This window comes from Rana temporaria, chromosome 1 (genome assembly GCF_905171775.1).
Source record: "Rana temporaria chromosome 1, aRanTem1.1, whole genome shotgun sequence".
NCBI classification, from domain to species: domain Eukaryota; kingdom Metazoa; phylum Chordata; class Amphibia; order Anura; family Ranidae; genus Rana; species Rana temporaria.
Genome location: NC_053489.1, coordinates 400,607,775 through 400,631,503, shown reverse-complemented (window position 1 = coordinate 400,631,503; position 23,729 = coordinate 400,607,775). Strand labels below are relative to the sequence as shown.

The 23,729-nt window shown below is 41.5% G+C and overlaps 1 protein-coding gene across 1 annotated transcript; it reads right to left on the bottom strand.

Annotated features, from left to right (window-relative positions):
• Nucleotides 1-573: 573 nt before the first annotated feature.
• On the bottom strand, nucleotides 574-23,729 carry LOC120913314 (ectoderm-neural cortex protein 1-like). Its single transcript, XM_040323183.1, has 4 exons — nucleotides 23,625-23,729; nucleotides 22,870-22,955; nucleotides 10,734-12,550; nucleotides 574-4,006 (listed from the first exon to the last, which is right to left on the bottom strand). Exon 3 carries the CDS (start codon nucleotides 12,506-12,508, stop codon nucleotides 10,742-10,744), a length of 1,767 nt encoding a protein of 588 aa, XP_040179117.1. The 5' UTR covers nucleotides 12,509-12,550; nucleotides 22,870-22,955; nucleotides 23,625-23,729; the 3' UTR covers nucleotides 574-4,006; nucleotides 10,734-10,741.

The following is a 23,729-nucleotide window of genomic DNA, read 5'->3' as shown; positions in this document are numbered from 1 at the left end:
CTATTTTCCTGTCAGGATTCCCGGCATCTTTTTTGCCGCCAGATTTACTAATACTCTATGGGAAACACTGCAAGGTAGTGCCCATGGAGCATACACAAGGACGGGCTTCCCCGCCAAAGCTCCATGGCAGTTTTCCTGCCGGGTTCTCGGCTTTCCCCTTGGTTTTCAAGGCAGACTTTTTACAGGGCGTGTGTACAGGGCTTCAGAGGCCGCTAAGGCTTCAGGCAGGTCAGACTATGATTCCGCAGGGGAAGGAGTATAGGTATGCTTATGTCCTCAGAGGCAGTTGATAGGCAGTGAGGATGTGGTACATCGCAACCTCACTGTGTGTTTTAACCCTCTAAATACCACACCACAACCATGTGCATTACACATGGTTGCAGGGTCATTGTAGAGCGGTCCCATTGGCTCAAATATCAGCTGCAAAGCAAAGCATTACGGCCACAGCATGTGTACAGCACTGTCAGTCTGCATTTGCAGTTTAAGGGAGGTGATCAGGGGTTGGTAAAAATAGGGCTGTTAGTCTAAAAACCTTAATCCATACAACAGAATCTGGTGACAAAGAACACATAAAACAGTTTCATTCTTTTTATTGACAAATATCAGCTCCAGGCTGAAAGAAATATTAAATATACAAAGACATTTTCTTTTTCTATGCACACAATGAGAAACACCAAATATTTAAATGCTTATTTCTTGGTAGCTTGTTAATTACGGTAGTTTGTCAGCCAACAGAATTGTAGACTAGGATTTGTAAGAGTATGCAATGTTCTGTAAAATTATTATTTTTTTAGGACATTAAGCAAACCTGTAGTGTAGGCTGGTGTTTGCTGTATGGGTTTTGCATTGCCCTAGACATGTATGGGAATGCAAAACCCATCTGACACAAACAAAAGCCCATAGACACAAACCCTAAAGCAGACCTCACATGACATATGTCAGATGTTGTTGCTTGCCTTGTTTGTGTCAGAATGGAACTTTTCATTTGAAAAATAATTAGAAGAACATTTGACATCTCTGCATCTTTTTTTAGTAAAGTGAATATATGCATCTAGTCTTTGGAGTTCATTTACTAAAAGAATAGCAAAGTGAATTTGTACTAAGCTTTGTGAATGGAATGAAGCTGTACTGACTTTAATTACCCAATCACGTGCAAGCAAGCAAATACGTTTTCCTTGCACATGATTAAATATTTTTTGTGAATTGAATTTTCACTTAAATTCACCTTGTTAGTAAACATGTTCTACTCCTTTAATAAATCAACCCTACTATCGGACCACACGTCTGATAATTCTCCTATCAACTGTGATAAAGAATTAGCAGAAATACCAGGTATTTTTAAGCCACACAATGAAATATCTATCAAATGGCAACAATCACATGCAATATAAATACTAGACAATAAAAAATTATTGAATTGGTTGTTATTGTGCAAATTCATGAAATGTGCACTGAAAAGCAACGATAGTGATTGCTCATACCCCGCTATAGGGAAACTCCCCAGGATCCCTTGGCCTTCCGGGCATTATGATAAGACCTACATCAGTTCTCTTTTTCACACTGATGCATTTTGTTTATTTATGTATGCTAACTATTGGTACCTCTGTCAATGCCTTCGTGGGCAGAACAATGGCATGTTAGCTACTTGTTACAAATTATTGAAACAGAAAAGTAACAATAGTAATCATAATGTTCTGAGAATTCCAGAGGTTGCCTTCCCAACCTTCTTCTGAATATGTCAGCTGTTTGGCCTTATTATTCTACATCACTATTTACAGTTTTGCCAAGCGTTAACTAACATGTGTTGCATTAGGGCAGCACATTAAAAATAATTGGGCTGCCAATGCAACACAGTTGTGTTGCCTTAGTGTATCCGGGTGCCATTCCAAACGAAAAGCACCACAACTCATGTATTGTGCATTGCAGCGCATTACCGCACAACAATAATGCACATGCGCACTTTTACAGCCAGTGAAGTCAGAACTGCTTGTTTCAGGTGCATGATGTAATGTAGTAAAGCTCTAAGATCAGCGTGACAACCAGACATTTATATATTCCGACATATTCACCTCACTACAGAATTCCTTTTGTGCTTTAGTGTGTCTACTTATCCATGACTACTAAAATACAAATGTATTTTCACATCATGTGTTACTGCATAAAGAGCAAAATCTCTTATTACAAGCCCTAGGAAAAGTGAGCCCATTCTGAAGTCATGATATACAAAAAAAAGTTGTTTGGCCCCTTCACATAATAGTAATTAAAAAAGGGAATTGTTGACTTTGAACCAGAAGAATACAGTCTACCTTGTTTTCTAGCATGTTTGAATATTAATCTTAATGACTCAAAAATCCAACATCCTAAAAGTAAAAGTGGCATACAGTATGTTAGTATGAAGGCTCATTCACATAGGAGTAGCAACCAGCAGCCTGTACAAATCAATGACAGGCTTATAGATACCAAAGTTGTATGTGTATCCATATGGTTCCATGCATACGGGGACATATGACCAACCCTGGACACAAACTGTTTGTCCAATGCCACTCAACCATCCCTGTACGCATGTAACTGCTCAGATGTGTACAACCACAGTCAACCTGTCATTAACTTAAACAGGCTGCTGGCCACAGCTGTACCCAAACGCCTGTGATTCCTGAGGGCAGAAACAGACTGGATTATGACAACGTGATGCCCTTAAATGAGTCCTTAAAGTTTCCAAGGAATCTATACAGGCTGAACTGGTGTATGCAAGGGCATTAAAAAAAAACTACACATTTCCCCATGTTTTATCCTTTGGGATAAACACCTGCATGTACAGAAAAATTCCTGTTGATTTTGTCAGAAATGCACCTAGCTCCTAGTTCCTGTTGTGGGCTAATGAAATTTGCTAAACTGAAATTGCAAGGAATGGTGTCAGCACTGCCCAGTTGTCTTTGCTAAACTTAAAAATACCTACTCTTCTCCCCATGTCCACAAGATAGAAGTGAATTGTTCTTTAGTCCTAGATAAGAACTGGGAGGGCTGATTAGACTCCTTCAAATAAAATGGGCAGAGCGGACAGGACACAAAAAGCTATGAATATCTAAAAGAATCATTGTTTTTATTTGTGCTTATCAAGCTAAATTAAAACACAATTTTAATGGTATATTTAACCAGCCAATGGGAAGTAAATAAAGGAAGTTCAATGTGAGAGGCAGGCTGATTGAAAAAAAACAGAACTGATTCCTCCATCCACACAATCAAAGTGGATGGAGGAATTCTCCCTGCTAGGTTATTCTATTCTGACAGCAGCAACTTCTCTATTGTCTGAATACAATAATATAGCGCTAATCGAACAAAAATGATCCAACAAGACTGTTCAATTAAACCTGTTCCTTCTGAACTGGTCGAATATCAATCCATCAATGGCCAGCTTAAGACTAAAAGTCTGGACAACAAGCGAGGTGCTGGGAAGGAAGGCTCTATTCCCTGCATGAGTCAGTTTTATTTTAATTTCTGAATGGAATGTATTTTTGTCAGTTAAGCCAAGTTCCTGGAAAGTAAAAAAAGGTGATGGATTATATCTTATGTGCTTCAAAATTTACTATTTACTAGGTTCACAAGAGGTCATTTAAAAATCACTACTACAAAATTGTCTTCTCAAAATTCAATATGTAAAAAAACAAAAAACAAAAACATCACAGCTGTATAAAGTTTTCCCGGACTTTATAGGAATGTACTTAGGAAAACAGTTATTTTTTCCGTTCCGTGAGAGATTTCAAAATTTTAACATTCACTCTCAAGAAAGTCATTTTAATATAAAATGACAAAGTTCTAGGAAGTGTACAAGTCATTAATGCATGAAACAGGTGAGTAGAGGTGCGTTTTCACTTTTTAACACTGATAATACAGATAGACATCTGTTGCCGTTGTTGGTTTCCGGGCAAACATTAGCAACAACCTTGATTTACAGGAAACTCCCATCACGGCGCTGTTCTCATTCACCAGGGAAAGGATTCTGGATACTCTGCAAATAAACATAATACACATTACTGCCAAGTAGGAATAAGTAAATAGCAAAATGACATACAAAGTCCTTTGTGTGCAATATACATCAGTCCTTCAAACTCATTTTAAAGCCCACCTCTATGAAAATGAAAAACGAACCTTTGCAGTTGGGCTGCGCCTGCACTGCAGGGGTTAATTGTCAGTTTTGCATAAAGATTGGAGAAACAAAAACTGTTACATTTACCTAATTCTCTGCTTCCCTGACAGATGGTGCTCACCCACTCTGGCGGTGAACGGTCCCTCGACGTCACCATGTCCCGTATAGAGCTATGAACTTTGCTTTGGTCTACGGCTGGAGCGTGTGGGAGAAGAGGCTGTGGGGACTAGCAGGAGGGAGAGGGTAAGGCTGATCATAAATTAGGCAATTTTCTATATTTCCAAGTAAACCAAGTAAAGAAAATTGCTTGATTCCCTCATCAACCCCTCCTGCAGAGCTTTTGTATTCTGACAGTGGGAGGTTTTCCGACCGTCAGAAGACAATCATCCCTGCTGGCGGCTATCAAACGGGGGGGGGGGGGGGGGGAACAGACAGGCTGGTTGTACCGAAGTCGATCGATAACCAGCTTGCCCATAGATGGAGCCAAATTTAAATCGTCTACGGCTGACTTAAGTAAATCTCCTTTTGTTTACCTAGGCATAATTAAGCAATCAGCCCTTGTGCAGTGCCAGTATTGCTCCACCATACATGATACTTTTTTAAATTCCCTGGAGGCTTAAAAGGGATTGTAAAGTCTTGTTTTTTTTGTTTTGTTTTTTAATAACAAACATGCTATACTTACTAGCCCAGTTTAACACAGATCAACCCAAATCCTCCTCTTCTCGGGTCTCTTTGCTGCTCCTGGCCCCTCCCTCCTATTGAGTGCCCCCCCAGTCAGAAGCTTCCTATTGGGGCACTGGAGCCAAGTCACAGCTCTGTGTATCCAATCAGACACGGAGCCCTGACCTGGCACTGGACCTCTGCTGTGAGGCGCATTCACATTAGGTGTTAACCCAGCCTTAGTTTGTCTCTACACGGACAGGGGCAGACCCATGGTGGCTCTAAGGGCAGCCAGATGTACATGGACTTATGCCCGTTTACATCAGGCTACCTCCAGTTCATCACATTTAAGTCTAGAAAGCATACCTCCCAACTGTCCCTGATTTCCAGGGACTGTCCCTGATTTGGAACAAAGTCCATCTGTCCTTCTTCCCTTCTCATTTGTCCCTTTTTTGGTCTGATGTATATACCTGTATTAAAAATGCACTATTTGTCTATCAAAAATAGTTTTACAGTGTTAAACATGTTATCCAATTTCTAAATTGCTGCATTTTTACATTTCAAAAGCCAATATAAAGGAATAGTAGTGGTAAAAAAAAACAAAAAAAAAAAAACACTTGTGGGTTGAACCAATCATATTGTGCATATTAATTCTCCTTGTAAGGGGCATGTCCTATTAATACATACTTTTGCTTATGGGTGTCCCTCATTCCCATTTCAGAAAGTTGGGAGGTACAAGAAAGACAGAAAAGAATGCAGTCCTTTTCCATTTTTTTGTGGATCTGGAGGGACTTGGGTGTAAACAGACACAAGTCCGTTTACATCTGTCTGCCCATAGACCCTCATGAAGCTCTGTGAGCTGTTAGAGGGAGGTAGGGGGTGTCTTTATTACAGAGAGGGGCTTTAAATGAATGACCCTGTTGGTACTTAAGATCTGATTTTGGTTAAAAAAGTAGGATGCAAAAAAAAAAAATAAGGCATAATGTTAACAGCCAGGCTGAAAATTGCTTTCAGCACAAACCTGAAAGGATCTGAACCTTTCTAGCTTTCTTTTTTTTTGGGAGGATTTTCCAGCACACGTACACACACATGTTTTTCCTCTAATTTGTATACCATCAATCCACAATGTAAAAAGGGAACTGTGATTTTCTTTGAACTTTGATGTCTAAACATACCACAGCCTTAAGGCATTTCACGTGTTGTTACAAGAGCTCAAATATTTCACATGTCCTGAAAAATGATCAGCTGAAATTTCCTAGCAGCTTTCAAGTCTGTCATTTGCCTTAAAGCGAGACACACAATACAACATAATAATCCCTTCACTGACACAGATATATTCTATTTACAGTGAATACCTTTGATAAAAAATAAAATAAAAAAAAGATATTTGTCCCAAAAAAAACACAGCTGTAAAACTCTATTTGGTCTCATTGGCTACAGAATGATACATTTTTGCAATTTTTTTTCAAATATCTCCGATTCATGATTTTGGAGAACTAGGTAAAAACAAATCAAACTAAACCTTGAATAACATAACATGCCCATATTCATACTCGATTGATTTTTTTAAAAAAAAGAAGTCCCATTCAGGCCAAAAGCCAAAAGACCAAGTCATTGTTAGGCCTCGTACACACGACCGAGAAACTCGACGGGCGAAACACATTGTTTTCCTCGTCGAGTTCCTTGTGAAGCCATCGAGAAACTCGTCAAGCCAATTTTCTCCATTTCCATCAAGGAAATAGAGAACATGCTCTCTTTTTGGCTCGACGAGTTTCTCGACAGTTTCCTCGACGAAAGTGTACACACGACTGGTTTCCTTGGCCAAAAAATATCTCCCAGCAAGGTTCTTGCTGGTTTTTGCCGAGGAGCTCGGTCGTGTGTACGAGGCCTCAGGCTATGTACAGTCCTGTGAGGCTGCATTCTATGGGTAGGGCAGCCTATTCATTTCAATGGACTGCCCTCCATGCAGAAACAAGGAGAAAGAAGTCCCTGATCCTTTTTTTTTTAAATTGTGCTGCACTGTGGTGCTGTGGCACTTTTAGGTTTGGCGCATGCAAATAAGATCGCCACATTTGCTGATGCATAGGGTTGCCCTTAAGAATGGCTACGGTGCAGTGCCTTTCTCTGTGGGTTGGGATTGGGAATGCGTACTATTTTCTCTACTAATAGCAAGCCTTATGCTAAAGACAGATTTGGGTCCTGAAGGTACAGGGACAAAGGGGGCTGGATGATGTACAATGTATCACCATCTAGGAACAAAGCAGACTGGTTGATTATCACCAGAACCCGAACGTTCCCCAATTTAGATACAAGTAGCAACCATAAACAACACGCACACACTGTGAGACACTTTTTATCATTACACTCTGTGCTCAGATTGGCACACAGGCTTCTCAGACCACACACTGCTGCCAATAGCAGTTGTAGGTTATATAAACCAGGCAAAACAACTTATAGAGATAGTGTACCAGGGGTCTCAAACTGGCGGCCTTCCAGCTGTTGCAAAACTACAGGTCCCATCATGTCTCTGCCTGTGAGAGTCATGCTTGTAACTGTCAGCCTTGCAATTCCTTAATGGGACTTGTAGTTTCGCAACAGCTGGAGGGTTTGAGACCCCATGGTCACAATCTCTGACCACCAGGGGGAGGAAGACTCACGCACACACACACACACACACACAGGCAGATGCAAATCTCACATACAATCTGGTGCACTCTAATGATTTTGTAACATCTAGGTGATTCCCCCAGGCTTTCGAGAATCCCCATGCTTTCCTGTAAACTGGTATCCTAATGTAGTCACCTTTCCCATTGACCACACATACTGTATATACACACATCCCTGTTGCTGGCAATGAGATCTGTCCCTCTCTGTGGCTGATACCTGCATGCAATCAGATTGGCCACTTCATTCTCTGTCAGCCAACCACTGCAATTACAGCGAACACAACGGTACACAAATTCTAGCAGTTACTTACAACCACTAGGTTCACACTATGAATCATCTATGAATCGCACAGGAATACATACCACATTCCTGTGCAATTCACATATGACTCAGTGCTGTGCAATTTGCGCTCATTCATTCTGAATGGGCAAAAAAAAAAAAAAAAAAAAAAAAAAAAAATCGCACCAAAGTAGTGCATGCACTACTTTTGGAAAGGCACTGCAATCAGATCGCATGGTACTTTTGTACCATGCGTTTGCAACCTGCGTTTGGGGTGTTATTAACATTGCATTGACACCTGCTGCAGATCACAAGGGCAGCGTATTTTGAACACAAAGTGGGAAACACGCACAGATTGCACAACGTTCTAGTGTGAACCAGGTGTAAAGGCACTGATGAAACAATACAACCACACACACACCAGTCTCTTCAGATCTGTGATTCAGAGAAATCAAAAACTAACTTATTACCAATAATTCCCCTAGGTGGGCAGCGCATTGACAGTTACAAAAAATTGCAAAAGACAGAAGATACAAAGTTAGACACACATCTGCCAACAGCATTGAGAATAAAAGGAATTTGTGAGGCCCCGTACACACGTCCGAGAAACTCGACGAGCAAAACACATCGTTTTGCTCGTCGAGTTCCTTGTGATGCCGCCGAGGATCTCGGCGAGCCAAGTTTCCTCATTGACTAACGAGGAAATAGAGAACATGTTCTCCATTTGGCCCGACGAGTTCCTCGTCGGTTTCCTCGGCCAAAAGTGTACACACGACCGAGTTTCTCGGCAAAATATGGCTCCCATCGAGTTTCTGGCTGAATTCTGCCGAGAAACTCGGTCGTGTGTACAGGGGCCTCAGTGTGCTGGAAGATATTAAATCAAAGCTACAGAAAAGAAGAAGTTAGCATTTATAAAACAAAGTACATTTCAACCACTAGCTTCACAGCAGATGCTTCAGATACAATCAATCATATACGCCAAGACCCCATCCCATCGATCAATCATACAACCCATCTATGTTCAACATAAAAAAATGCGTCCTGGTCTTACCGGGACTAGACACAGACATTGGAAATTACTAGACCATGATTTCATCATAACCCTTTCCTAACCAGAAGTTTTGGAGCTTAGATGCTCAGAGCAAGTTTTGCAGCCTCAGGATGTGTCATTTAATAGGACAAGAAATCCAATACTAATTTTTCAGTTTGACATCAGGTCTGAGAACTAGGAACACACACAATTGCTCATTCATTGATCAGTTCTCTGCTGCAAGGTTAATTAACATTCTAATGGTGGTATTTTTCATGTGGACTTAAAGTGTATCTAGAGGCAAGTATTTTTGGGATCGTTTTGGGTAGACTGGGGAGCGATTAGAACACATCACATTTTTATCACTGTCTGTGTGCCTGTTTGTCCTGTGTACCATTATCACTGAGAGTGAAAGCAAAATAAAATCCCTAATTTTAGGTTGTCACCAGAACACTAATAAGGGGGAAAATCTTCCCATGGTGAAAATAATTATGGTGACCCCGGCGACAACCTGGTGTTCTCTTACTCTGAAGGGATTGCTTCTCATGCCCTGTTTTGGTTATGGGACAGGAAGTATACTCTACCTTTGCTCTATACAAAATGAAGAAAAAAAAAAGAAAAAAAGTTTGGCCTTTTGTTATACTTTAAAAGGGCATTGTTGACATGAAGGAGTTTTTGTAGGCCCCAATGCCGTATTCGCACTTGTGCAGTGCGAATTTCATCTCTCTTATCTCTGCAGAGAGATAAGAGAACTGTTCAGCAGATCAGCTCCGTTTTAGCTGCGAATTTGGAGACCTGGGAGAGGGGAGGGGGAGGGGGGGGAAGTGTATTGAGGTGAATGAGAGAAATCCTGAAGAGAAATGAACACATCTGCGAATTAGATGCGTGCCCATAGAAGGTAATGGGCCTGAATTCGCACCTGAGCCGCACCGCAATGCCTAGAAAAGCTTGGCTTGCATACACACGGTCACGCAAAAGTTCTCTGAAGTTTTGACCGTCAAGAGCGCGGTCACGTACAACACAACGACGAGCCGAGAAAACAAAGAAGTTCAATGCTTCCGAGTATGCGCCGAATTGTTTCCGAGCTTGCGCCGAATTGTTTCCGAGCATGCTTCGGAATTTTGCGCGTCAGAAAATTTGAGAACCAGCTCTCAAATTTTTGTTGGCGGAAATTCCGACAGGAAAAGTTCGATGGAGCATACACACGGTCGGAATTTCCGACCAAAAGCTCACATCTGACTTTTCTTGTCGGAAATTCTGACTGTGTGTACGCGGCATAACTGCATTTTATAGTGTTTTCAGAAGAAGAAGTGTTATTTCAAAGATGGCAGTTGGGTGTCAGCTTCTTTTATAGCGGTAGTACATATTGGTACCATGTTAGATTTTAATACAAATAAGATTTCCCAAAAATGTCAAATAAGTGGGATAATGGCCACATTAGATGGCTGGTCTGTAAACAAATGACCCAACCGGTAGTCCTTGAAAGCATTATGTTTGTTTTGATGACTCAGAACACCCAATTACCAAGCCAACAGGTAGTTAAAACACTTTGCTTTAATGGCAACCCCACCAGCTGTTTCTACATACCTTTCCTTTACTTCTGCACTGGTCTGTTCAGATGTAGGGAATAAAGGAATTAAGTCCTGCATAAGCTGTCTGTGACTCTTGTGGGCTTTCAAAAGATTGAGGACTATCTTCTCATCTCTATGGCACTATGCACAGAGCTGGGTGCCTGAGAAGCCAAACACCAGTACCAGCACTGTCACACTGGTCAAAGAAAACGGAGTCCTCCCCATACCTGAAAGATGCTGTTTAATGGCAATTACTGGTACCCCAAATCCCTTCTCCTTTTAAAGAGGCATATTTCCATACATTTCTAGGGTAGTTCTATCTGATGTCTCCTTACATGTATTTAGTACCCTGGTTAAAGTTATGTTATAAATGAGTATTTACCTTCTGGTTCAAGCAGAGAGATATTTCCATGTACTGACAAAGGCTGTTGGGATCAGAGAATAGGGCACTGTGGTCACACTACTCCATGTATCGCTCGAAGGGTCATAACAGTCCAAAGTCTTTCCCCTCTGGGATCCAGAGTACCCACCCACTACATAGAGTCTATTGCCAGAGGCAACTGCACGGCAGCTAATCCTCTTTGAAGAAATGTCTCCAAATCTGCACCACTGATAAGTCTCACTGTTAAAACGGTAGGCTGAACTTGCAGAGAACTCTGTGTCACCTCCCACAACGATGACATGATTGCCTAAAACAGCAGCTCCAGTGTACCGCCAGGGCTGGGGGCAGGTAGCAGGAACTGTCCATCTGTTTTCGAGTGGATCAAAACATTGAACCTTGGGGAGTTTTTCACGGTTGACGCTGGTACCTCCAAAAACAAAAAGTTTCATCTTTGCTCCTACAACTGCAGCATTACTGACCCCTTCTCGAAGAGGAGCTACTAAGCTCCATTTGTCACCATGGGGATCATAATGTTCCACTTGCTTTAGGGAGACTGAAGGGGATGCTGGAAAAGCTCCTGTGATTGCCGTGTGTCCTCCAACCACATACAAGCAGTTATCTAGTTCTGCTGATCCATGTCCAAACCGAGCAACAAGCATGGGTCCTGCCTTAGACCATTCATCGTGTAATGTATCATACACCCAGACATCCTTCGATGCACCGTTTTCTGCCCCTTTTCCTCCGGTAACATAAACCTTGCATCCAATTGCACATGCACTACATTCTTTACGTGGACTAGGAATGTCAGTTTTAGGTATTATTTCAGTGGTCTTTGGGTCCATCACATAGATTTTATCACACATAAAGGTTTGTCCACCTAACAGCAGCAGGGCCTGGCTGACTTTTCGAGGGCGAGCACAAAACCCAGTTACTAAGCCATCATTCTGCAGAATCTTGTTCCTGCACTGCGTTGCTTCTTCAACAATTACTTTTGCCACCTTATTTTGAACCACTAAGCTCTCTGTGGCTAGACTTCGCAAATACTGCTCTGGAAGAAGAGCTAACCTAACACAGCGCAATAGGTCTGGTAGATCATCAAAACGGAGGCACAAATCATACTTTATCCAACCCATCACAGCTTCATACACTAAACTTTCATCTTCCACCTCCAGTTCCTCACTAAGGACGAGTTCCATCAGCTTTAGCTTTGGTAACCTGAGGAAGTCTTCTGTTTTTGACAATTCCACAAAATTGGATAGGCACATTCGCCAGGATAATTCGACCAACCTTTCACAGCAATGTGCATCAGATATTAACAACATGTTCAAGCAGTTGCCTACATGTAGATTCTTCTCTAGGAACTCTGCAGCTGCATCTCTAATATCATGGAATTGTAGCATGTCTCCTGCTTCAAGCAATGACTCTGCGTTCTCTTCATTGAGGATAATCCTTGCAGAGTATGCATAATCCAGAAGCAACTCCAGCACCTCTGGATGCAGCGCATCATGGAAGTTGACTTCTCTATCTTGGCTTTCTTTTAGACCACCACTGAACATTGCCTCAAAGTAACGGCTGCTGGAAGCTAGTACAGCCCGATGGCAAGGGAAGCCTCTGGTTCCTGCCAGCAAGACTACATCTGTGAAAAGGCACCGTTTGCGAAGGAGGTTCAGCTGTGTTAGAAGGCTGTCAGCATGGCCAGGCTTGTGGAAAAGATGGATGTTCATAGACCCTGTGCTGGAACGGGATTTGCGGTTCTCGTGATTGCTAACAGACATTTTTGATTTTTTTGTTATTTGATAATTTTTTAGAAGTTAAATCTGAAAGACAAAAAAAAATGAATTTCAATTAGATTAAGGCTATGAATAAATTATATGTTTAGCAAAACACTCCCAATAAAAACATATCAGTTGATATTAGCTGTTCTTTTTCCAGGATTCAGGGCAATTAAGAATTGGATTTGTTGGTAAGGGAAAACAATAGCTTCATACCGGATATATAAAATCTCTTACTATATAACTAGTTAAACGTTAAATGTGAGCATTAAGTAACTTTCATAAAGGGAATGCTAATTTTAGCTATGTGCTTGTTTTATTATCTCTTTATTGAATTAATTTTCCTAATGCAATTATGTAACAGTTCATGTTAAACAATAAACATACTTGTTCTTTTTAGCACATTGCATGCAAAATGTGTCATTCATCACCGCCAGGAAATGCAGGTGATACAAAGACAGACAAGTAAACAGTCACTCAGCAATTTAATTAACTCGCCAACTGCCAGGGAAAAAAAAAAAAAAGCCCTTGACTAATAACATAGTATTTTGCATAATTTAATGTGAACTTTTCAGGATATGAATATGAGTTCCCACTGCTGAGTTACTTTAACAAGGTGGAGGCCCTGGAGCCATCATCCTAATCCTGGCTTTATTACCTAGTGAGTCAATAATCTGGGTAGAGCATACAGTCAGTAAAGTCTAAAGTCTAAAATCACACCCTGTGTGCTTGACCTAGTCAGCGACTCATTCGGTACAGTACAAACCTTTAGGATGACCTTAGCTTCTAAAATCACCCCAGGTTCATGAAGAAGGCATCTGCACCCTGAAGCCCCGTACATACGGACCGAATGTCAGGCGACATTTGTCAGTTCAATAGAAACCGGCCAACATTTGGCCCGTTTGTACTGCAGTCGGTCTGACAGAAGCTGGCTGTGCGGCCTGCTTCCGTCGAAGGCGCAGGACTAAAAAAAGTCTACCGATTGGCTCACGCTCCAAAGTGTTCTGGTGGGGGGACGCCCTCCATCAGAACACAATAGAATAGCAGGGGAGATCGCTGTATTAAAGTCAGAGAGTTAGCACAACAGCTCCTCCTGAGTGTGTACTAGGATTATTATTAAAGCACCAAGGGATCCCCAAAACCCAAGGTACTCTATAATACAAATACATTACTAACCCTTCTCTATTCATCACCTATACCTTCAAGCTGGCTGTTCATCGTATTTGAGGGTCAATAATAAAGACCGAGGATAAGAGGAGGTGGGCTAGTGTGTAGGTGGGTGCAGCATGTGTGCAGAGGAAATAATTCACGCAGTCAGGTGCAATAAAAGGCTTGTATTGAAGTAATGCAGCAACAGTTCACAACAAACCATCTGGTACACTAACAGTTTCCAGTAACGTGAAAAAAAACAGCCTTCAGCCAGACTAACAGCATCTGTTGAGAGGGAATGCGGCCTGGTTGTCTAATGGCTATTCGGGAAAGTGTGCAGAAGAGATGCAACCCTACAAAACCCCCCCCCCCCTTTGTTCTACCATTTTCTCTCTATCTACTCTTATTTTTTGTTTTATACCTTACTTTTAATATTGTGCGGTACTTATATACCCTTTATCTCTTCTGTTTTTAATATATACCTATTAGCTTGATCTCCTTATTACTGCTCTTGCAAAATGAACCAATAGTCACTAGGTTACTTTTTTACTTCAGATGGAATTTTCTAATGCTTTTGATGTAGTACTTTATTGGTTTATTCGTTGCTCTACTAGTTACATTTTTACATTGTTATGTACTTATCCTGTTCATAAATCAATATGTTTAGCTTTATTGCTATTTGAATATTGTACCACCATCCTTGTATGTACTCAATTTATCAATCTTTGTTATATCTAAAAATAGTAAACAAAGATGCAACCCTACGCTTTCCCTCCTCGTCACGAACCTCTTCCTAATGCTAGTACTGTCCTTAAAAGGTGAGGTACTTTTTCCTACTCTGCCAACTTGCAAAATGTACGTCAATCTTGGAAGCCAGGGCCTCAGATTCAGGTTCTGTCTGACTCAAGATGGCTGCTCTAGTCACATGGGGCAGCAGCATGCAATTGGATCGTTTTCCCTGGTAACCCAGGAAACCATAGAGGAACCATGTTCTTCTTGACTTTATCTCCAACTGCAGTGCCACTGTGAAACCGCGCCACCGGCAGGGGAGAAAGCAGACTACACCTGCTGACATGTGCTTGACCAAAGAAACTGTAGGCCCAAGTCTCTGTTTACAATATATCTATTTTCTGTTATTTGGAGCTCAGCATTTGTATGAAGTCTGTCAACCAGCAAGGCACATTATTCTAACTCTGGGGATGCCAAATGGCTGTTTCTGCACCAGCATATGGTTGAATGGATTTTCTCCACTCTTATCAGCTTGTGAGAGAACAACTTCAGAAAACATTACTAATAAATAATGAATTAGGAGAGTCCGCAATCCGTAAATATCTGAATTGAAGTCTGTTTGAAGATCTGTTTCTACTTAATAGAATCAAACTAATATGGAATCCAGGCAATCATGTCTCATGAATTGTATAATGCTGCACAGCTTGGATAAATACATGGACTAATGTGAATCTCCCCTGATTTATGAATCAAGTCACTCATCATTAAACACCACATATAAATGTACTGAGCTAATCAATCTCCCGTGTGCCAGTGATGGGGTAGAGCAAATCACAGGCATACTAAAGCTGGTAATATGTTGAGCAAATTTCAACCAGTTCCTGATGAACTCTTCGAACTTCAACCAGTGGGTGGTCCTGTCGGCGCCACTAATGCCTGACATCCTTTGATTGAAGTATTGAAGGAGCCAGGTGGAAATTTGTCACCTGAACAGAGCCTAAGCGTACGGAACAGATAAGAACAGATGAAAAGTACAATAGCCAGCAGGGGAGATTCATCCACTCGTAGTGTGGATAGAAGTATTTGTTATTTTTTTATTATTCTGAATGAAAGAAATCTATCTAGAAGTGTATGGCCAGCTGTCAGGCTGGTATATATGTTTTTCCAGTCCTCTAAAAATTAAAAATAAATAAATGCTTTGGGTCTTTCTGTTCCTGCTGCATAGGAATTAAAAGGCGCTTCCAGCATGCTTTGTAACGGCACCATGATGCTTACCAATGAATTCAACTGAGACCCCGTTCACACTTGAGTGTTTTTCAGCTCTAGGCTCAACACGCAACAAACAAAATCACATTAAAGCGGAGAGCCACACAAAAAGTGAACCTCCACTTTTCGGAACCCTCCCCCCTCTGGTGTCACGTTTGGCACCTTTCAGGGGGGAGCAGATACCTGTATAATACAGGTATTTGCACCCACTTCTGGGAATAGACTCCCATGGGAGTCATGCCCCTTCGCATCACCCCCCGCTGTGTTCTGGGAAACACACTGGTCCCAGGAGACAGCAGGGACCAGTGAGGACGCCCCGCTCGCCCATGCGCAGTAGTGAACCGGGCAGTGAAGCCACAATGCTTCACTTCCTGATTCCCTCACCGAGGATGGCGGTGGGGGCAGCCAAGAAACGAGCGATTGCTCGGCTTCGGCTGCCGACATTGTGGGCGAGCTGGACAGGCAAGTGTCCATTTATTAAAAGTCAGCAGCTGCAGTATTTGTAGCTGCTGGCTTTTAATAAAAAACTTTTTGTGGGACCTCCGCTTTAATTTAAATGGCCCCTGTTCACATTTGAGCGTTTTGTCACCTGTAGCAAAATGCCTGTTGCTCTAAAAAATACATGAGCTACTTTTCGGGCAGATTAGAGTGTTTTTGTCCACATAGACTTCAATGGAAAACACCTGAACAGTGATAAATGAGGCTGAATTCATACATGGACATATTGAATCACAGGCAGAATAGCCGCGATTCCCCCCTTGATTTTAAAGTGCCCAGGTGTGGTGTCAATGACAAATCGCACAACGTACATTTCGGATTCCATTCATTTGAATGTCACCTAAAAACAGAGTGCTGTTCTGCCACAATAAGTCGCGCTGAAATCGTAGAAAACCGCACCATGCGAAGCATGTCGCCCAAAATTAGCTCCAGAACTGCACGCAAATCGGTTTGCTATCACAGCAGCGTGATTTATTGCATGATGATTGTAGCAGAACTACACCACAATTTTAGGTGCCATTCAAATGAATGGCATCTGAAATGTGCATCGTGCGATTTGTCATTCACACCTGGGCGTTTTGAAATTGTGGGCAGAATTGCAGATATTCTGCCTGCGTGTAAATGCAGCTCGAGCATTCTTTCAGAGCGTTTTCAGCTCAAACAGCAGCTCCCCTCTCCTTTTCTAGCATCAATCGAGACCTCACACAGGTTTCTATTGGCCACAGCAAAAACATCTAAATAAAAAACACTTGAAAAAACTGCCTGAAAATGCTCAGCTCAAGTGTGAATGTAGCCTGACTGATTTGCCAAGATGCTATACGAAGCATTTGACTCTTTATCAACAACTCTGTTACAGTAACAAATGTGGAATTATAACAAGAAACCAAACCAGCAATATCCACATAACAGACAACAACCAGTCAAGCAGCGAACAACCAGTCAAGCAGCGAATTGATTAAAATTCTAATTTCTGCAAGACCAGTGAAATGTTCATTATTTTAAATAAATTATTTCTTGAAACTAATTGGTCACCAACAATGGGAAAAGATATGATTTCACTAATAATCGATAAAAGATCAAGTTTCTGCCCCATGTCAGTGTATTCCTATTCCTTTAGGGATGGTTCACGCCACAAAAACGCACTCCAGATACGTTCCGGATGTGTTTTTGAATGCGCGTTTTTTGGCACGGTCCGGTGCATTTTTAGTGCCTTTCCGGATGTATTTCAGATGCTTTTTTTTCTTCTTTTTTACTGTTTTTTTTTTTTACTGTGGCCCTAGAGCACCAGTCCACCCAACTGCCCGTTGTCAGTAAACTAGTAATCTGGAAAGGCACTTTGCTTAACTGTTTGCAATGCAAGAGAAGTATTTTGAATCAGCCACTGAAGGCTGTCTGTCAGATACAAGACCTTGCCATGGAGGTCTATAACTGGCTGGGTATACATCAAGCACATATAGAGTAAGTTATACAGCACAGCCAACCCCTAACACATAGTATGAGGAGCTTTATGCTGCTGAATATAACATAGAACAAAGATTAAAGAAACTTTATCATCAGTTTTAACAATTGCAGATAAAAGCCCTAATAAATTAAGCATTTTAAACATTTACTTGCAGTGTTTTCTTTTCTATAAATGTTTTTTTTATGGATTTTTTTTTTTATATTTGGCTACTTATAAGAGTCAATTTCCTAGCACAGCGCTCTTCCTTTTGACATGTCAGAACCCACTTCTCTGCTGAGAGTGACTAATTACTGTTGGGTTGCCACAGCTCCTCCTCTCCTATATAAACTTTTACGTAGCTGCTGTGGGGAGCTGTGAAGGGCAATACTGTAGGGCAGTGGTGGTCAACTGGAAAGCTATAAAAGCACTGGTCTCCAAACTGTGCCCTGGGGGCCAGTTGTGGCCCTTTGCCTGCCTTTATCCAGCCCTTGAGGCACTGTTCCTCCCATTGACACGACACACTATTCTGCCAACTGACATCAATAACAAGTTACCTTTCTTCCCAACTATCGTGACCACAATTCTCCCCCCAATACCAAATGTTGCGATGTTTACCCCCACTGATGCTAGGAAAATGTCCACTCCTGATGACCAAAGTCCAGCCTCTTAAACTCTGAAGGACAATAAACTGGCCCTTTGTTTAAAAAATGTGGAGACCCCTGCTATAGAGGGCCTCAAGTGCAGACCCTGCTTTCTTTATGATGCCCACTAGCCCATGACCTGCAAGCAAATAGCCGGTGGGCCACATGCAGCACACTGGCCACGTGTTGGGCACCACGGCTATAGAGTATCAATTGAGTCTGCTGAAGTCATATCCAAGATGGCAGTCTTTGAGCTTTTAGATGTCCACACAGGGAAGGCTTTTAGAAGTAAATTAGCATAAAATATGATAGATGCGCAAGTAATCTTCTAGGTCGATTTTTTGTAAAAATAACGGTTTAGCGACAAGGGTATATTTACTAAAACTGGAGAGTGCGAAATCTAGTGCAGCTCTGCATATAAACCAAACAGTTTATTTTTTTGTCAAAGCTTAAAGAGGAGGTCCGCCCACCGCTTCAAAAATTAAAAGCTAGCATCTACACATACTGCAGCTGCTGACTTTAATAATAGGACACTTAACTGTCCTGCAGTCCATTGATGTCGGCACCCACAGCTGATGTTCCCATCAGCTGTCGGGTGCTGCCGCCACCATTGTGGGTAAGGGAACCCGGCAGTGTAACCTTACTGCGCATGCGCGATGCTCTGCTTCTCTCTCCTTTTGCCACCTCATTCTTTTAAACCTGAACACATATTAATTACACAGGTTCTGTGGCTGATTAAGGTGGTAATTAAACTCAATTGGTGCCTTATCTGCATTAAATTAGCCCCAGAACCTGTGTAATTCGTGTGTGTTCAGGTTTAAAGGGATGAGGTGGCCAGCCTACGCGGCGCAGGCTCCCGAAAGTGGGTGTGAAAGACAGGTATCCCCTCTCTCTCTCCCCCCCCCCCCGAAAGGTGCCAAATGTGGCACTGGAGGGGGGGGGGGAATCAGATGAGCAAAAGTTCCACTTTTGGGTGGAACTCCGCTTTAATTGAACAATCTAAAGCTGGTTTCTATGCAGAGCTGCACCATACTTTGCACTCTACGGTTTTAGTAAATCAACCCCAAGGTCTCTAAACTGGGTTCATTTTCTCACTTTAGCACAGCTGCAATAATTGCAGGATAACATAAGCTGTTTATACTCTGGACAGCTTACTGCTATATTATCAGGGCACTAAATACATTATGTCTGTTTCTAATTCTCTGCAATGACAACATGACTTTACAGAGTAAACCGTTCAGCAATCAAACTGATTGCGCATTTCCAGTGAAAACCATTTCACATAGCTTACATGAAATGAAATTTGCATATACTGTACCTAAATAAAATAAAATGTATTTTTTGTGCATATTAATGTTGTTTTCCAGTGGTTTTTAATGGTTTGAAAATGAATCTTGCATATAATGTAAAAACATTTATTTGAAAATGAATCTTGCATATAATGTAAAAGCATTTATTACGTGTGTACATTACATTCTTCTGCTCCTTTTTATCATTTTAAGTACATGTTGTTTAATCAAGGTACTTTTTATCTCATATAAAACGAAAAAAATAAAAACAAAACAAATAAAAAACATAATAGCAGGCATAAAAATTCATTGTTTTAGCCCTGGTTCACACTGGGTACGATTTGGTACGATTTGAGATGCGATTTGACATGTCAAATCGCATCTCAAATCGGCGGCATTTGCCGGCAATTGTCGGCAATGGCACTGTCCTAATCGGTGCGGCGCTGCACTGATTTCAAAAAGTAGTTCCTGTACTACTTTTTGCGATTTCGGGCCGCGATTTACATTGAACCCTGCACAGATGTCTCTTAAATCGCGGCCGATTTTACCGCGATTTTGAATTTGCAGCAGTGTGAACCTAGCCTCACGGCACAATCAAAGCTTTGGGTAATATTTGCTATCAGTACTGTATTGTACAAGGTTCAGCCCAAAAAACTTGCTAAATTTTTTTTCCCAGCACAAACGATTTGTCAAAGAGATGCAATAAAACAATCAAGCTGGGAGGCATTAAGACTATCTGCTGACAAAGAAAAATAGTTTTTAAAGCCAAGAACAATTTTAAGGGGGTGCCTAGACAAAGGCTAAAGTATAGTTCTTTATCCAAGAGAAAATCCCTTTAGTTTATTGCAATGAATGTGGCGGCTTGGCTTTGAACTGCCCTAGTAGTAGGACAAAGGTCCCAACTTCATTAATTATTAAACTATGTGAAGTTAATAAACAGTCCCTAGAGACTCACAATGTACACTCCTCAGCAGCTAAACACACAAAACAGTCATTGTCATTTCCTGCTGTACACCAGGCGGCACATTAAACAGCACTGCGGCCCAGGGTTAACCCTTTCACCCCCAGGAGCGGCCCAGCTACAGGCAGAGACTGTGGGAGAGGGGGGGGACTCTGTAATTACAGGCTACTTATGTCAAAGCAGTTGGGCAAGTTTAGACATATCTCCCCTCTGCTTCTATTAGCCTGGAGGAAGCGGATGTGGATAGAAGCTCTGCAACACTTCAAAGCCTTTCTTCCACTTACGTTATCTGTTAACATAAAGCTTCCCATACGCTAGTAGAGTTTTGTAGCTTTCCAATAGTCCTTTAAATTCTCTAATTGTTAGTGCAGTCAAATCGACAATCGTTTTTTGGCCGCAGTGATGGGAAAATTTGAAAAGGCAGTATAGGAAATTTTTCTTAAACAAATTAATTTTTAAGGCTGGATTCACACCTATGCAGTTTTAGTGCTTTTTGCATTTTGCAGATTTGCACTACAGTCCATTTAACATTGTTTTCTATGGAACACGTTCTGTAGTGCAAATCCGCAAAAAGCACCAAAAATGCATAGGTGTGAATCCAGCCTTAGGGTCCTTAAACAGTGCTGATGCACGAACGCTGGATCTTCCTGACAGGAAGTTCCATATAGTGTGTGCGATTATACGTAAAAATTCTTCTAGTCATACAGTAATCTACTAATTAGGTAAGTTGTGATTTATGCACATATTTGCGCATAAAATACTGACCAGTAAGGCCTCATTCACAGGGCTGTAAAATTTTTACTAATGTTATTACCCATGTGTTTTATAGGGGAAAGTTTCCAGCGCAATGATCGGTAAAATACATGCACATAGACGCGTTTAAACGCACAAAGACGCATATGCCTGCATTAATACTCGTAAGCATGTAAAATGCATGTTCTTAGACACAGATGTTACGGATCTGCAAGCAGCTCAAGTTTACGCACTTGTGTGAACGGCTCCATTGAAATCAATGCTGCTGCATTCAGATCTTTTATTAAAAAAATGTATATGCATTTTTTTTACAGGTATGTAAACAAAGCTCAATGCAGATTTTTGTATTTTTCTTACAGATATAAACAAGGGGCAGATCCACAAAAACGGGCGTATATTTAGGCGGGCGTAGCGCATCTCATATGCGCTACGCCGCCGTAAATCAGAGTTGCTCCTAGGGTATCCTCAAAGAACTTGCTCCCATGTGCGGGCCGGCGTAACGTGAATCTGCCGGCGTAACCCCGCGTAATTCAAAGTAGGTTTGGAGTGGGCGTGTTGTATGGTAATCTGGTATGACCCCACGTAATTGACACTTTTTACGAACGGCACATGCGCCGTCCGTGGACGTATCCCAGTGCGCATGCGCAAAATCACGTCGCAAATAGTCTATGCTTTCGACGTGAACGTAACTTACGCAAAGCCCTATTCGCAAACGATGGAAAATTCAACGCTGTCCCGATGTCCATACCTAACATTGCGCACACCTCATAGAGGCCGGGGTAACGTTCCCCCGAAAAAAGCCTTACGTAAACGATGTAAAAAAATGCGCCGGGCGGAACGTACATTTGAGAATCGGCGTATCTAGCTAATTTGCATACTCTACGCCGAAATCAATGGAAGCGCCACCTAGCAACCAGCGTAAATATGCACCTAAGATGCGACGGCGTACTAAGACGTACGTCAGTCGGATCTAGCCCACATTCAGGCGTATCTTGTTTTGTAGATACAAAACAAAGATACGACGGCGCATCGTAGAACTTACGCGGCGTATCCATAGATACGCTGCCGTAAGTTCTTTGTGGATCTGGCCCAAAGCATTTATTTAATATAATTAAAAGTAATACATTGCATTTTGATCAGTTAAAAAAAAAAAAAAAAACAACAACAACAACGGAAAGCCTAAAAAGCATTTTTTGTTGCCTGTGCGCAAGAACAATTAGAATATATGTGGTTTTTGTTTGGGAAATTTCATTCATTCATTCCAAAATCGAATATTAAGAACAAACTGAATTTTTAAATACTTTCAAATGACATTCATCAAGTCTCTGTTGGCATTATCATACTTATTGACTCTACCAGTGTGGCCAGCTTTAAACATCAGATACCCTGGACTCGTATATAACAAAGGAACCTCTATATATGATAGAAGATGACCCCCTCCTTTAATAGATCTCATCATTTGATCGCAATGAACTCCCCCATATTCTTACTGTTCCTGGACACATCTGGATGAAATTCTTTCCAAATTCTGAAAATGCCAGTGTGGGTGTTATGCCACCTGACTGCTACCAGCAGCTGGCCACCTGCACTTTTTCCAGGAGGACTAGCATGGTAATGTAATGAAATGTTTCACTTACACTGCGCACGGTGTTGGTAAAGCGAGAAAAGGGTCAGATTTCGATGGCCATCTTCTTTTAGTCTGTGGCAGGAGGGTCCCAAGGATCTGTAACAAAGTAAGTCATCGTTAGTGTCACCAAAAGGCTACGGTGCAGGTGGCAGCACATAGAGCAGCAGCCTGGGATTGTGATTTCAGGCTCTCTTTGTGTGCGATCAATGAGACTGTGCGCACATTCTTCTTCTACTGTGACAGCCAGAATGCCCAGCAGCGCATACATAGCCTCGTACAATCCTGTGCTTATGAATCCTTACAGTTTTTGATGTCTCAGGTTATAACGATAAAAAATTTATAGCAAGCAACCCCCCTCCCCCAAACATACAATATTTCTGTTTTAAAGCACTTTTCCTGTTTGCATAAACTTCCTTAATTATTAATGATCTTAAAAGGACAAATAGAGGGGAATTTACTAAGACTGGAGCAGCTGCAACCAATCTGCTTGTCCCTTTCATTATCAAAGCTTAGTTGAGCAAGCAGAAGCTAGCAGCTGATTGGTTATTGTGCACAGCTGCTCAAGTTTTAGTAAATTCCCCCATAGAAGCTCACGATCCAGCAAGCCTTATGGAGCAGATCATGCTGGAGACTCTATACATGGACAAAAGAAAAGATACATTTCTAAAGCAATGGTAACACATTGTGATATAGTATAATAAAGGCAATAGTGATGATGTGTTTATAAATAGTCACTTCAAAAGTTAATAGTGTAAAAGTATTTACCAGCAAGGACAGCTCAGATCCCTCTCTTCCTCCAACTGAAGCCTCAGCTGGGACAAAGCCTATTAACTATTCATAACATGCCAGCCCGCCCACCTGACGCCAGCC

Bases quoted from the DNA above. Each gene is read 5' to 3' on its own strand.
- LOC120913314 (XM_040323183.1), bottom strand. From the start codon at position 12,508: ATGTCTGTTAGCAATCACGAGAACCGCAAATCCCGTTCCAGCACAGGG.